The 15210-nt window shown below is 64.2% G+C and overlaps 2 protein-coding genes across 2 annotated transcripts in view; one reads left to right on the forward strand and one right to left on the reverse strand.

Annotated features, from left to right (window-relative positions):
* CFAP410 (cilia and flagella associated protein 410) overlaps window positions 1-15210 on the forward strand; it is a 293294-nt gene that overhangs the window by 250965 nt on the left and 27119 nt on the right. The window lies entirely within an intron of this gene.
* The window catches only part of TRPM2 (transient receptor potential cation channel subfamily M member 2), a 55359-nt gene that overhangs the window by 24692 nt on the left and 15457 nt on the right, over window positions 1-15210 (reverse strand). The window contains 8 exon segments of the mRNA XM_082720385.1: window positions 74-195; window positions 3190-3292; window positions 6136-6336; window positions 7131-7192; window positions 8301-8481; window positions 11234-11400; window positions 12908-13088; window positions 13633-13801. Of these exon segments, the coding sequence (XP_082576511.1) occupies window positions 74-195; window positions 3190-3292; window positions 6136-6336; window positions 7131-7192; window positions 8301-8481; window positions 11234-11400; window positions 12908-13088; window positions 13633-13801 (1186 nt within the window).

Raw genomic sequence — 15210 nt, forward strand, 5'->3', positions numbered from 1 at the left:
GGCCCCCCTCCAGGGCCTGTCCTCGCTCTTGCCGGCCAACAAGGCCCATCACAGGGCTGCACAGGGGCCTCACCTTCCACTGCCGCTCCCCGGAGAAGATCTCGCTCCGGGCGATGTCCACGCGGTTCCACGCCACGGCCAACTTCAGCTGGTGGTCCCAGTTCTCGTGGCCAAAGTAGTCGTGGCTCCGAGAGGCTGCCGGTAAAAGGCAGTCACGTCAGGGGGCTTCAGTCTGGGCCTCGAAGCCCCTTCCCCATCATCTGCCAAAGTCAGACGGGGAGGCACCTGTCGCCCCGTCTCTCCGTGACTCTGACTGAGGCGTGCGCCCAACGGCCAGGCTCCTCGTGCCCCCGCCACCTTCACGGAGGCTCGCTTCCCGTCAGTGCCGGAGCCGGAGAATCTCTGGGTTTGGGGCATCGCCCTGGCTCGCCCCTGCCCCTGCCTGGTCAAGCCCCTCGGCCCCCGGAAGAAGGCACAACGTCGGACAGGCAGGCGTTTCCGCAGGAACGTTTGCGGTGCCCCTGCCCACGTGTCAGCTCCCTTTCCGCCTCGGGTCCAACACCGGAGCTTGGCCGGGCTCTCGCCGCGGGCGTTCTGCAGGCGAGTTCCTGCTCCGCTCGCTGGCTTTACGCCCTAGAGCCTGGGTGGTGATTTGGGGAAGGAAACAGGAACTCGACCCTTTCTGCACGGCAGACGCAGAAGCCAGTGCGAGGCGCGGCGTGGAGACGGGACAGGAAGGCTGAGCCCACAGAGCTGCCGCCTGGAGCAGGGGCGTGGGTGTGGACAGCATGAGCCAGACGGGACAGAACGGGCCGACCGGGCTCCGGTAAGACCCGAGCCTTCCGCTCGCCAAAGACACCGTGAAGGAAGTAGGGAAGGGGGCCAGGACCCAACACACCCAGGGCGAGTATCGACGCAGGATCTGTGCCCGAGTACGCCAAGAACCCCCGCGACTCAACGGTGAGACGACGCATAACCAAACAGAGGACAGAAGACCTGAGAGGCCTGTCGCAGGATGACACGTGCACGGCCAGCGAGCCCGGACGCCGCCGGCCGTGGGGAGAAGCGAACTCAAACCACACCGAGCTGTCGCGTGCCCCCAGACCGCGGGCTGCGTCGAGGGTCGGCGAGGACACCCAGCTGCTGGCCCCGCGGGCAGCCGGGCGAGGGGAGAAGTGCGGCGATCTTGTTGGAAAACAGTTTGGTGGTTTCTTATCAAGTTCGACATCCGCTTCCCATAAACAACCAGAAATCCCGCTCCTGGACGTGGTCCCCAGAGAAACGAGGGCAAACAGCAGCTTTACTAACAACAGCCTCGCGCTGGAGGTGGCCTGCGAGCCCCGCGGCCCCCGAACGGGACACCTGGTGGCAAGGACCCCTCGCCGCAGAAAGGAACCGAGTTCTGAGACAGGCGACAAGGCGGAGAGCTCCAGAACGTCGCCCTGAGCCGGAGAAGGGAGACCCGGGGGAGCGGTGTGCGTGGTTCCGTTTCCGTGAGGCTCTGGCACCGGGAGGGCCCTCTAGAAGGACAGACGCAGAGGAAGGGTTGCCCCAGGCCCACAAAGGCACAGGGAGCTTTCGGGGGGTGGGACGTCGTGCCCCGTGCCGGACTGGGTGGGTGCGCAGGAAGCAGACCTGTCCAAGCGCACATCGCGGTCAACCCAGGATGGGGGACGGTGACCGTGTACAAGCCGCACTTCAAGGAAGGAGATTTTTAAAGGGTTGTCACTGGAAAACCGTGTATGTGTTTCTATTTCTCGTATGTGCTCCCGTGACAGAGGGTCCCTTCCCCCACCGTCCCACGGCCTTTCTCCCGAGCAACCAGTCACAACCAGCCACAGCCTGTTGCTTCCAGAACAAATACCCTCCCAGCACCCGCTCTCCCCAGGATGGGACAGGGAGGCACCGTCCACGTGGCTGGACCGCACGGCCCTGATGTCAACAAGCTCTCCCTGACGCCTGCGGAGGCCGGCGCCCCTCAGCTTCACAGCCTGAAGTGTGCTGCTCAGTGACTCTGGCTGACGTCCACGCCCGCGTGTAACCACCACCAGGATCAAGAAATAGAACTTCCAACACCCCTGAGGCTCCAGGCCGCCCTTCCCGCTCGGCGTGCACCCCGGAAAAACCACGATTCGTAGCGCTGGACACCCCGGGAGCACACGCGGAGAGCAGACGTCGGGGTCCACCTCCCCCGTGGGCGGGGGTCCGTCCCTCTCCAGCGCTGTGCACGATGGCCACACTCAGGGTCCTGGGAACCCCTGTCCCCGCCTTCAAGGGGATTTGACCAGACGCGGGCAGCCTGGTGCCCGTCTTCTTGCTCCTTGGGCCACTTCACAGAAGGCTAGGAAGGGCAGCCGCCCTCGCAGCCCCGTCTGTGAACAGCACGAGGTGAGACCGCCAAGCCCCTGTCGTCACGCGGACGTTCGCACCGGCTCCCCGGTGGCCCATGTCCTTGCCGGTGGGGCCCGTGGGGCCCACCGCGGCGTCCCAGCTCCTGCTCTGCCGCACGGCCGTCCTCCGCGGGGCTGACCTACTCCACCAGCTCCTCCCCCTCCCCTGTCTCCCTGGCCGGAGGTCGTCCAACGGGAGCCCCGGTCCTGGTTTTAACCATCTCGCTGGTTCTGTGAGGTTTCAGGTCAGGAGGAGGGCGCGGAGCAAATCCCGGGTCGGAGCCACTCCCCCCAGAGCGCCCGGCCCTGCCACCCGCCTCGCGTCCCTTGAGGGTGACCCGCGGCCCGTGGGCAGAACAGCCGGACGCCTGCAGCCCCGTCGGAGCCCGCGGGAGGGACGGGGGCATCTGTGCTCCTCCAGGAGGGGAGGGGGGACGCTTGGCTGCCGTGGGCGGAGCTTTGGGGGGGCGTCCCTCCCGCACACGAGGACGCGTGGGGGCAGCGCAGGCCTCCCGACACCCAGAATCGCGTGTGCAGCTGGGACGACCGGGAGCACCTCAGTGTGGCCGCCCTCGGGTCCCAGTGAAGCAGAGAAGCTGCAGGAAGGGGCCCGGACCCCCAACACCGGAGGCGGGCACCCCTCCCCCCGCCAGGCAGGAGAGTGAGGTGGGCCGCAGCGCCGTCCACCGCAGCTGCCCTCGGACCAGCACGTCTGACCAGGGCTCGGCTCCTCGTCTCGTGCAAACTCGGGGTCCCCAGCCCCCCCTTCTGCTTCCGCCCCACTCGGCCTGACCCTCACCTTTCAGCAAGGCCTGCAGGATGGCCACGTCCACGTCCTGCTGGCCGTCCTTGCCTTCCCGGAAGATGGTCAGCAGCTGCCGTCTCCGGACGATGTCCTGAATCTGCAACAAACATGGCCCGCGTGGGCTCTGGGGTGACACGCGGGCCCCCCTTCTCCTCACGGGTCACCTGCAGAATCGAGACCCCAGACAGCGGCGAGCCCGGCCTGAGTCCGGCCTGCGGGGACGGCCTGCGCACAGCGCCTCGCCTCCCGCGGCCCAGACGGAGAAGGTGAAGACAGGTAAGGACCAGACAGGCACCGTTCCCGAGCAGTCACCGGTGGCAACACCCCCAGGGCTCAGGAGCTTCACCCCGACCCGAGACTCTGCCGAAGGCCCACCACCCCTGACCCTGAGACCCCCCCGCCTCCTGCCGGGGCCCCGCCCTCCTCACCTGCCTACCTGCCTGCCCACCCGCCCAGCCACCCAGTCAGCCCCCACCCACCTACCGGCCTGTCCACGTACCCCCCCGTCCGTCCGTCCTACTACCCACCCGTCCATATGTCCGGCCGCCTACTACATCCCTCCCTCCCTGCGTCTGTCGCCTTGGAGCCTGCCGCCCCGCTCTGTGCACCCAGAGGCCAGGGCCGGCCTTCCACGAGCACATCTAGCCCAGCTGCCCCTCTCTCTCCCCGGCCCCCCAGCCGGCCTCGCCCAGCCGCCCCTCCCCCACCCCTGCCTCTGCCCCCAGCCGGGCCCCAGCTCCCACCTCCAGGCTGGCCTCCCTCCTCCCACCACCTCCTCTAAGACCCCAACCTTCCCCATCCCTCGGGCCACCTTTCTCATCGACTCCAAAATACTTCCCTCCCCACCCCACCCCCGCCCGCTGGAATAAAGTCTCCTGAGTCACCCCAGCCCTGGGTCGGAGTGAGAGAAGCTCCCAGCTTTGGAGCTCACGTGTGTGGACACAGCAACAACCACTTTGTCCTCTGGGCTTAAGCAATAATTGTGCATTTTTTCAGGACAAGAAAAGCAGCGCTCAGAGAGAGCCAACAATGTCCTGTTGACACACAGCTCTCTGGCGTCGGCGGCAAGTCCCCCGCACGAGCCCCAGCCCCCGCGGCAGATGTCCGCGCCCACCAGCGGCAGCATTGGGGGAGCAAGACCCTCGTATTCACTCCCGCTGCCACCCATAGCATAGACCAACACTCTGAGGTTTGTTGAATGAATATCGGATCGTGACTCTGTAGCTGGGGACCCCCGTCCCCAGAACAAGAATGACAGTGAATGGCGAGGCTTGAGACGGATTCGTACGAGACCGTTTTAGGGCTTTGAGTCAGTAATGGCGAGCGGATGGAAGCAGGCCTGTTGACAGCAGTGGGTTAGGATCAGTTCTAAGAATTGCCTGAATAATCTATAAACTGACTCGGGAAAGGCCCCAGGGCGTGCCTGCCCCGTCCCACCGGCGCCGTCTGGAGCTGAGCCCTTGCTCACCACCGGACCTCCGGGTCTTTGCAGGCGGAGCTGCGCTCAGGGCAAAACGTCTCAGGCAGGGGCGCCTGGGTGGCTCAGTGGGTTAGCCACTGCCTTCGGCTCAGGTCATGATCTCAGGGTCCTGGGATCGAGTCCCGCATCGGGCTCTCTGCTCGGCAGGGAGCCTGCTTCCCCTCCTCTCTCTCTGCCTGCCTCTCCATCTACTTGTGATCTCTCTCTCTCAAATAAATAAATAAAATCTTTAAAAAAAAAAAAGTCTCAGGCAACATCGGAATTGGACGCGGTCGCTCAGAGACCACAGGACGCGCCCACGAGAACGAGGTCACTGTGCCGCCCACAGAAACCCCGAAAAACCATGTCTGCCCCCCTCGAGAGCGAGCCCTGCTGCCCCTGCCAGCGCCCAAGGCCTCCCCAGGCTCGCGTGCCCCTCCACCTGGCCGACCACGGCGTCCCTGGGTCCCTGCAGGGCACGCCGTCCGCGTGGCTTGCGATTGGACGCCGTGGGACGAGCTAAGCTGGTCTACAGACTTGCCCGAGAAACGCCCGTCGGGCACGTGACACCTCCAACGTGCAGGCGTTTTCACAAGCCGGCTGGCTGTTCACCGAGCTGCCGGTTGGGGAACCAAGGGTCTGAGAGCCCCCACCCCCAACCAAGAACCACTGTGAAACAGAGCTCAGGGGCCTCACAGGTGGGCCCGGAGCCCCAGGTTCAGAGAGCAGCAGGGACGCGAGGGCCCCGTGGCCACGGGAGCCAGAGGAGTCCCCCGGGCCGGCCGGGGCTGTGGGCGTCAGCGAGGGCCGATCTGGCCACACCCCTCCATGCCGACCCCCACCCCACCCCGGCCGCCTGAGAGTACCCCCCCCCCCCCGCCGAGGGGCCCTTGCAGAGTGGCCCCCATCTGGGAACAATTCACCTGCCACCTTGGGCATAAAAGGACAAAGTCACTGCATTTAAGGTCAAAACTACTGAAATGCAGGACAGTTGTGTCACCGTCACCGCTGTGACCACCTGGTCCTAGAGACCGGACGGGGGTGGCCTGGAAGGCTCCCTGCTCTCTGCACCTGCAGGTTCGCCAGGAGGGGCCCCTCCTGCCGATGCCTCTAGCCGAGGGGTGCCCATGAAGCCCCGTCCAGGGGCCACGCGGTACCCCAGAGCCCCTCACCCGCCTCCCTGCCCTGCGGGCCCTTGAACGCCTCTGTTTATCTGCCCCGGGTTGGAGGAGGCGGGAACTCCCCAGGCTCGCAGGCTGTGCCAGACCCTTGTGCCCGTGGCTGTCACCTGGCAGTGCCCCTGTGGCACTCGACTCCCTACTCCTCTGCCCCCGCCCTGCCTAAAGCAGCGGTCTCCCACCCCCGAACCCAGCAGGCCTCTCTTCCAGAATAACTGCACGGCCCCCGCTGCTCCCCAGCCCGGCCTGAACCTCCAGGGCCAGGAGGCTTAGGCCAAGCCCTCCCCCGGCAGGACGGCTCACCTTTTTGGTCCACTCGACAATCCTGCTCTCACTGAGGGTCTCAAACGTCTCCTGGAAGAACAGGCTGAGCTTCTCCTGAACCCTGGAGATGGTGATCTCGGAGATGGGCAGGCCCGCCACCTGGGCGATGACGTCGGCCACGCGGCCCGAGCCCTCCACGACCACACAGGGGGTGCCGTTGGTGATGGCGTTGTAGATGGTCTGCAAGGCAGGCCTCCTGTGAGCCCTGTGCAGACGCTCCCTGAACCAGAGACTTCTCTAGTGCTGTGGCTCGAGGTCAGGGCTAAGGGGCTCCCGAGAATTGTACCGAAACACGGGGTCTGGGAGCGTTCCTCTGCCCGGAGAGGCAAAGCGGCTCGTCCTGACAGACCAGGCAGGCCCGCTGCTCGGGTGGATCGTGACCCCGGAAACAGAACCCCCACGATGTTTCGACCCATCGATCTGTGTTGCGGGAGAGTGTGCCACCTGACCTGTCCCTCGGACAGGCCCAGCATGAGACCAGGACCCCTCTAGGCAGACCCCAGACACCAAGAGCGAGATCGGCTTCAGGAAGGGCCCCAGACCCCCCACAGGAAGGACATCCCCGGGCCGACGAGGCAGGTCTAGGTGCTGTCTCTGAAGTCGGCCAGGCAGACACCGTGGTCTGTGTTCTCCCTGGGAGCCTGCCTTACACTGGGCTGTGGTCCCATGGGGCCAGGGCAGAGCCTGAGGGCAGCCCCTTCGAGAAACCTTCCGGGACTCTTAGAAGCCAGGGGCCATCCCGCTCCCTCCTGGGGCCCCTCCTCCTGGCCGGACACCCAGGGCCGGAGCCAGAACGCCCTCCCCCGGCAGGGCTCCTCCTCGAAGCCGACCTTCCCACCATGCCAGGAAGGGCCCTGCCATGCGGCCTGCCCTTTCTCCTGGCCTGCCCTTCCTAGGGCCCTGCAGGATGCTGGCCGGACCCCGGCCAGCTGGGAGCTTGACCTCCAGAGCCCCACCCGCCAGCCGGTACTCACATGCAGGGTGCCGGGCCCCCCTTCCAGCACCACACAGACGACAGGGATCTTGATGGCCACACCTAGGACGGAGCCAAGAACCCCGATTTAGGGGACATGGGGACTCGGCCCCCCACCTGGGCACCCTCGCCTGCCTCCCACCGGCCCTAGCCTAGTCCCGGCCGGTGCACAGGATGGGAGATGGCGGGAGGCTCTCGGGAGCTTCCAAAGGCTGATGCTCTGCCCTCAGCGCCTGGCCCGGCCCGCGTGCTCCGTGTCAGGAGAGCAGATCCAAGGCCCGAGTCGCCCCCTGCCCTGTCTCCTACCGCGTGTCCCTTCTGGGGCCGGAGGAGAGGAGGGCTGTCTGCCTAGGCAGCCACCACGGCCAGCCTGCTTCTCTCACGGCCCTTTATGGGGCCTCAAATCTGGGCCCGCCGTGGGGACATGGGGACGCACCGAGCCAGGGGGCAGAAGGCACTGTCCAGGCGGGGGAACGTGGCGTGGCATCTCTGTCCCCTGGCCCTCCGCCCTGCCCTGACCCTTCCCGCCCTTCCCGCCAGCGGAGGACTTTAGAAACCTCTCCTGGGCAGCAGACTGCATCCAGGCGCCCTGCGCGGCTCTGCCCACCCCCGCCCCTTGTCCTCCTAGCGCCAGCCTCACCGGAGGACGGAGAAGGGCGAGGGGTCCCAGCCGCGCACTCAGGGCCCCACAAGCCAGGCTGCCGAGTCCTCGGGGGGCACCACTGCTCGCTGCTCGAAGGCCCCCAACCCCCGCCGTGGAGCCGGGAACCTGCCGCTCTGGGTCCCCTCTCCTCCCCCCAATCCTGCACGAATCCCTGCACCTGGAACCCCCCGTCTCACCCACAACAGGACCGACATCAAGGGCCACATCCTGCACGTTCTCGCTCTGAACGGAGCCCGCGCAGGGGGCGTCGCGTGACTGTAGGTGGTCGACGGCCCGCGAGAGAGCGGGAGAGCTGGCGGCCTGCCCCACCGCCCTCCGGCGGTCAAACCGGGTGACAGACACGTCCCGCTGAGCAGGCGTGGAGAGACGGTGGGACCGAGTCCAGCGGCGTCTCAGGGCGCCCCTGACCCCCACCTGCTGACCGTCCTGCTCTCGGCCCGCCATGCCCCAGGCCCCTTGACCAGCCGGCTCCCCCACACGGAGAGCCTCGAAGCGCGCGTGACTCGCCTCCTCTCTCCTTTGTCTGCTCCGACACGAACTTCTCCAGCTTCGTCCTCAGGGGGATCTCGACCCCGTAGCGGCCGTGGGTCCCGTCGTCCACGAGGATGAAGTGGGAGTGGTTGCTGTCCAGACAGCTCAGGCACCCCTGGCCTTCCTCATCCACGATGTACTCTGCGGGAAAGCTGCCCTGGGGACAGTAGAGACGCGTCAGGCACAGACAGACGGGGAGTTCTGCGTCTGGGATGCTAGGACGGGGGGGTCTGCGAGGCTGGATACTGACCCCCGAAGACAGGAAGCCCTCAACCCTGGAAACGAAGAATGTTCCTAATTTGGAAAAAGAACCACTGCAGATCTGATGAACTAAAGGATGGTGACACGGCAGGATTATCCTGAACGGTCCGGGCAGGTCCTAAACGCCACCTCCCGGGGTGGCAGAGGAGACGGACTACCGGGGCGGGCCCCGCGGCTGTGAACGCCAGAGCAGGCGCGGCTCCCCGACAGCGGCCGACGCCTGCATGGGGTCGAGCCACGGGGGTTCCGAGCTCCGGCCTCCAGGAGAGGGACAGACCCCCGTCGTGCGGCCTCCAGCTGGAACTGGGGGTGTCGCTGGCACAGGCGCAGGAGGGTTCCGGAGCGCGGGACGGCGGAGGCTGGCAGAACACGGCACGTGGCGGGAGAGCCTGGATCGGATCCGGGGGGAGCGCGTCCGAGGCCCCGGCGCCGGCGGAGGGCAGGGTAAGCGGGTGGAGCGAGCGGTTCCGGTCTTCCAGCCGTGTGGACGGAGGCCGGGGCGCTGCTGGGACGGCCAGAGGGCACGAGGACCACGGCATTGGAGACGGGAGGATGACGGTGGCTCCCTGAGCTGCAGGCGGCCGCGGTGCGGAGGGCACGAGTATAAGCGACGGGCGTGGACGCGGACGAGCGGCGGGCAGGTGCCCCCGGCTTCTACTTGCTGAGGAAGGGGGCACGTTGAGGGAACCGGGACTTGAGGACCTGGGACGCGCTCAGCCTGTGCAGCTTGGGAAGGCGGCCTGCACGCTCCCGGCTGGCAGGAGGAGGAGGCCCACTCCCGGGCGGGGCTGGACGTTCGCTGGGGATGGCACGGGAGGCGCGTGGCTCTGGGCTCCACCACCTCGGGGGGCCTGGACAGAGGCGGCATCACCCACGAGGGTGCCGAGGGCCGGCTCCATGTCTGCAGCACGGGACACACGCCAGGAAGACAGGATGTCATGTCAGCGGAAGCCCGGCTAACCAGGACCGATGGGACATAGGATGTCAGACTCCCAGACCACGGCAGGCGGGAAACCGGCAGATAACCTTCAAGAAAATGATCATCCCCGGGGCAGGGTCACGGATGAGGCGGAAGCTGGGCCTCAAGTCACAGAGACTCCAGAGTTCAGCGACCAGGACCCCTTTATTCTTGGCACGTTCTCCTTTTGGGATGAGAATGGGCAGCTGCTCTAGGCTGCCCGTCCCATTACTGGGTTCCAGAAGAAAGTAGCTTGTTTCCTGGCGTCGCAGGTCCACGCACGACGGGGGTGCTGTCCCAGGATGGGTCACACGCAAAGTTGTCGCTCCTGCCGGACTTGGAGGATCCAGAGGCTGGGGTCGGGGACTTTCTGGCTGAGCAGGTCCTGTAACGGGTTGATCTGTGGGGAGCCTGGGGGTGGGGTGAATACAGTTTGCACGTGGGACGGACGTGAATCTCTGGGGGTTGAGGGCCGCCTGCAGCGGGCTGAGCCACTGTCGTCCAAAGACATCAGGACCCTAGTCAGGGCAGGCCCAGGGGGCAGCAGAGTCTGGAGGCAGAAGCAGCCTCCCCAGAGCCTCTGGAGGGAGGACGGCCCGTCCGCACTTGGACCTCATTCCTGACCTCTGGCGTCCGGAAGGGGAGGATGCATTTCCGCGGCTTTCAGCAGCCACACCTGCGATCACTGGTTCCAGCGGCCCCAGGACACCGACCCAGGAGGGACGGGGCCAGCGCACGCGCTCCTGTCGTCCGCAGAGGATGGCACGGAGGTGTCACGGGGAGAAAGTCAAGAGTGGTCTCCGAGGCGACCCCATCTCTCGGCCTCGGTTTCCCCAGAAGGAGCACGCAAGGTGGAACCAGTCGCGCCCCGCTGAGCGTCCCGGCGGCTCCGCCACAGAAGGACGAAGACCGGGGACAGGCTGGCCAAATCACCAGTGACCGTGAGGGAAAAGCAGTCCCCGTTCCAAGGTTCTTCCTGGGAAAGAGCACTCGGTGGACCAGAAGGCGGGAGGCTCCTACTCGTAAGTCCGCGCACACGGCCCGTCAGGCCAGCGTGTTCCCGGAACGTCCCCGACTGTGCGAATCAAGTGCACGCGCCCTCGTCCTGCCAGACCCGCTGCGTCCTTTAAGACTCTCGCTGAGGGACCCGACGGTCTTCTCCAGTGCGAGTCTCCGTGTTCAAGGACTGGCCTCCCACTACCGCCCCCTCCTCCACACGCCCGGTGGCCGTGACTGCCACACACCGCTCTGGCTGGGGCCACACCGCGGAGGCTCAGAGTTCAGGCTTTGGAGCCTCAGTGCACCCCAATCCGGACACGTCCTGCCATCTGCGAAATCCGTGTCTCGTCGGAACAGCTGTTGGGATGACCCGTGGTGGCCCTGAGGCTCCTGCTTGGAGCCATCCCGTGGTCATAAGGGCGCCCAGCCCAGTTAGCCGCTGGCCCCGGCCGTCAGGGGCTGCAGTGCGGCCGGGCATGAGCCCCGGTCTCTTGGGCCCCTGGCCAGGCCCTTCCCTCCCCACTGCACTTAGCCCGGGGTCCAGACGGCAGCCTGTCCCCTGCTGTGCCTAGTGGGATTCCGCACCTGACCTCCTCTGACCCGCATCCCCGGGCGGTGGGCCGCCGAGCTCCCCAAGGGATGGATCAGGCCCTGACCGTGACCCGCACCCCAGGGGGGCTGCTGAGCTCACCGAGGGATGGATCAGGCCCTCTCGGTTGTGCACGGTGCCCCACGTGGCAATTCCGACAGTGACGACGTCTCCCTCATGACGGCAGCTGCTCAGGGTGAAGTCCCGCACCGCCTCGCCCACCTGCTTCATGACGCCCGCGTGGGACCCGCCGGTGATAATCCAGGCCCCTGGGGAGAGGAGCAGAGGTGGGCGCCTGCCACAAGCCAGCCTGACCCGGGCCTGCTGCTCCCTCCCGTGGATCTGCGGGGTCTCCACTGGGCTCTCCGACTCCTCGCCAGGAGCGTCTTGGGGCCGGGACCACGGACGAGGCCGCACTGTGATCCTGCCTTCGTGGTGCAGCTCCGGGGGCCGAGGCTTCCCACCTGCCCGGGCCGGGGGTGGGGGACAGGGACGGGGCTGCAGGCCTCTCTCCCCACCTGCCCGCTGCCTCTCTCTGTCCTGCACTCGGGAACACGTCTGTCTGAATTCTTCTACGCCAAGACTTAAATGTCCCCTCTTCCCCGTGGTTCCTGGGGCCTGAGTGTGGCGGCCTGCACCCCAGCTCTGACCTCTTCACCTCACCACGCTGCCCACTGGCACACGGCTCGCAGTGGCCCCCACAGGGCACCCCCTTCCCTGCTATGGTCCAGCCTGACCCAGGGGACCTGCTCTGGTCATCCCGGACAGGCGAGCAGAAGGGACGCCAGGCCTGGGTGCCGCGAGACTGTGTCACAGCTGCTTCTGCCGCACCCGTCTGTCTCCTCTCGGAGGGAGACCGCCCGGGCCATCTGCTCCCCTGACCTGGAAGCCAGTTCTGTGCGGCGGTGCCACGAGGAACCCGCTCAAACACGTGGCTTGGGCTTTGGGGCGGGGACGTTGCTACTGAAGGCTAACGAGATAACCATCGAGGCGTATCACCTGAGATGACCTGCGGGACCGATGAGCTCCTAATGGGTTCACAGTCCGGTCAGGAGCGTGCCTGGGTGACGGCCGCGTTTAGCCTGGTCCCGCAAGTGAGTAGACTCCAGGAGGACTCAGACCGAGCCTCTGTTTCGGGGCAAGGACCAAACAGAGGGCGTGGCCCTCCTGCGTGGCTAAAGCCAGAGCCTAGAAGGAGGGTCGGCCTTCCCGGGGACGCCCCAGTCACCTGGGCCCAGAACCCTTGCTCTCCTGCCATGAACCGACCCAGTGTAGCCCCCTTGGAGGCCGTGGGCACCGTGGCTACGGCTCCAGCGTCACTCTGACACAGCGCCAAGGGCCACACCCGTGACCTGCCCTGGGCTCCCTGGAAGTGTGGCCTTGGGGGACACGGAACCCTGAGGCCGTCCCCTCACACGGCAGTTCCTCCCTCTCAGACGTGGACGGATGGATCAGGCGACAGTGCTTTGGTTAATGGAGACCCTCACGGACATCCCCACGATGAGACAAACCCTGCAGCCTCCTCCACCGGCCACCACATTGGCTCACAGTTGCCTCAGGCCTCCTGATGACGCAGAGCCAGGCAGGGCCGCCAGGAGCCGGCGCTGTGTCTGCCCCACGAGCAACTGAGCAGCAGCCCCTGTGGGCCAGCAAGGAAGGGCTGGGCGAGTCTGACCCAGCAGGGCGTGGCCTTGGGGACTCCCCAGGGCTGCTCTGGTCCCCACACCCCAGTGCTGTCTGCTCAGCCTACCCATGGCTCCCAGCCCCAAGGGCTACCTGTGGTCTGGGCCACCTTGACCAGGCCTCTTCGGAACACGCTCTTCAGCCTGGGCTTCATGTTGAAGTCCTTGGCCCCACCTGTCACCGAGATGAGGAGGTTGGGGACATCCAGGCCCCAGTACTGGGTCATGAGGTGGTAGATCACGCTGGGGGGTGTGTCCTGGGAGAGGCGGACGTACTGCAGAGAAGTCAAAGGACAGCAGAGGACACGCTGGGTCGGCGGTGGACAGCTGAGCCCCCGAGAGAGCCGCGCGGCCGTGTCTGAGAGCCCCGCAAGCGGATGGGCACCTCCCACCCCAGGTCTATGCCAGTGAGTCAAAGTGTCCACGCCCAAGCAGGATGCAGACTGAGGAGGGAGAAGGGGCGAAGGCCCAGAAGCCAGGCCCAGCGGGAGCACAGGCCACCCTGGGGAGACCGGCTGCACCTTCCCGGCCCCCCTAGCCCAGCCCTGCACCCACAGCACCCTCCCCACCCTGCTTCTCCACTGCAGGATACACAGAGCCCGAGGCCCAGCCTGCCCCGTGGTGACCCAGAACTCAGAGAGGCCCGTGGGTCTCCTGTGAGCCTTGTGGAGCCCCCGCCCACCCCTCCCCCAGCGCTGGCAGGCTGGATGCTTCGGGTTTCAGCCCGCCTCTCTCCCACACAGGGAAGTCCTGGCCACCTCGGATCACAGAAGGTTGACACGAGTCCACAGTGAGAACAACGGAGGGAGGAAGACCAACCTTTCCCACCTTCTGGCCCAGGCCCTTGAAAACAATGTCACCAAAGGCGTCCGTTGGCATCTCCTGGACATGTTTTTTGGGGTCCCAATCCTTGCCCTGCAAAGTGTGGGGCCTGGTGGCCTCCTCCAAGTGTTGCTGGCGTGTGTGTCCGCACTCACACACCACCTTCCTGCGAAGACCGCACAGTCACTGGAGGAAGCAAGCTGCCTCTGTGCTCCCCTCTGGGGCGTCAACAGGGGCCCAACGGAGGTCAGGACTTTCACCCCCCAGCAGTGAGAAGGCACCCCCAGCAACAGTGTCAGTGGAGGCCCAGCGGGGAGCTGAGCATCCCTCCCACGCCCACAGGAACAAGAAGCCCCTCCCTGCCAGGTATCAGCTCAGGCTGAAAAAGCTTGGACTTTGATCCCCACAGGGCACAGATATGTCAGAGGGGACCTGCTAAAACACAGGATGCAGAATCTTACATATGACACCCAAAATATCACAGTTTCAGATGGAAAATCAGTAGTCATCCCAGGAACCGGGAAATCTCCACCAGAATGAGAAAAGACAGCAGCCCCCAATGTCAAGGTGATACACATGTTAGAATTATCTGACAAGGATTTTATGGCGGCTATCCCAAAAGTCCTTTACCAAGCAACCATGAACACACTTGAAAAATATGAAAAAAAAACATAAAGTCTCAGCAAAGAAATAGAAGGTACATCAAATGGAAATTTAGAAGTAAAAAATGCACTAACCAAAAGGTTTTTGAAAATCAGTAGGTGAACTCGCCCATGAATGAAGGTGGCAGAGGAAAGAATCCACGAACTTGAAGACAGAACACAGAAATAACCCAACACACACCCCAGAGAGAAAACAGACCTGAATAAACAGCCTCTGGGACCTGCAGAACTATAACCAAACGCCAGACGTGCGTGTCATCAGAGTCCCAGAGGGAAGAGAGAAAGGAGGCAGGGCTGGAAAAGCATGTAAAGAAATTATGACCGATCACAATGGTCACTGAGTTATGTACGTACGTGCTGAATCATGGTATCATTCAGCTGAAATCACTGTACGCTACACTTGAATTAGCATTGAAAAGTTTATTTAAAAAAATTATGACCACGTGGGAGCTTTCTCAGGAATGCAAGGTTGCATTATCATATTAACAGAATAAGGAAGAAAAGCCTAATGATAATTTGATGGGTGCATAAAGTGTTTTACCAAATTCAACATCTGTTTATAATAGCAACTTTCAATGAAGTAAGAAGAGAAGAACTTCCTCAACCTGGTGAAAAAGCATCTGTGCAACTCCTACTGCTAACATCATACTCAAGGATGGAAGGATGAGCACTTTGTCTCGAAGACTGGCGACAAGACAGTGGTGTCCCCCCTCAGCTCTGCTGGGCAGCATGGCACTGGAGATCCTAGCTAAAAGAATGGCAGAAAGGAAAGGAAAGAAAAGGGAAGGGAAGGGAGGAAAGAAGGAAAGAAAAGGCGCACATATGGGAAAAGAAGTAAAACTATCTTTATTCACACATGGATAATTTTGAGTGTAGAAAATCCTAAGGAATCTAGAAAAAGCTCTAAGACATG

The sequence above is a fragment of the Mustela nivalis genome, assembly GCF_964662115.1.
Source record: "Mustela nivalis genome assembly, chromosome: 1".
NCBI classification, from domain to species: Eukaryota; Metazoa; Chordata; class Mammalia; order Carnivora; family Mustelidae; genus Mustela; species Mustela nivalis.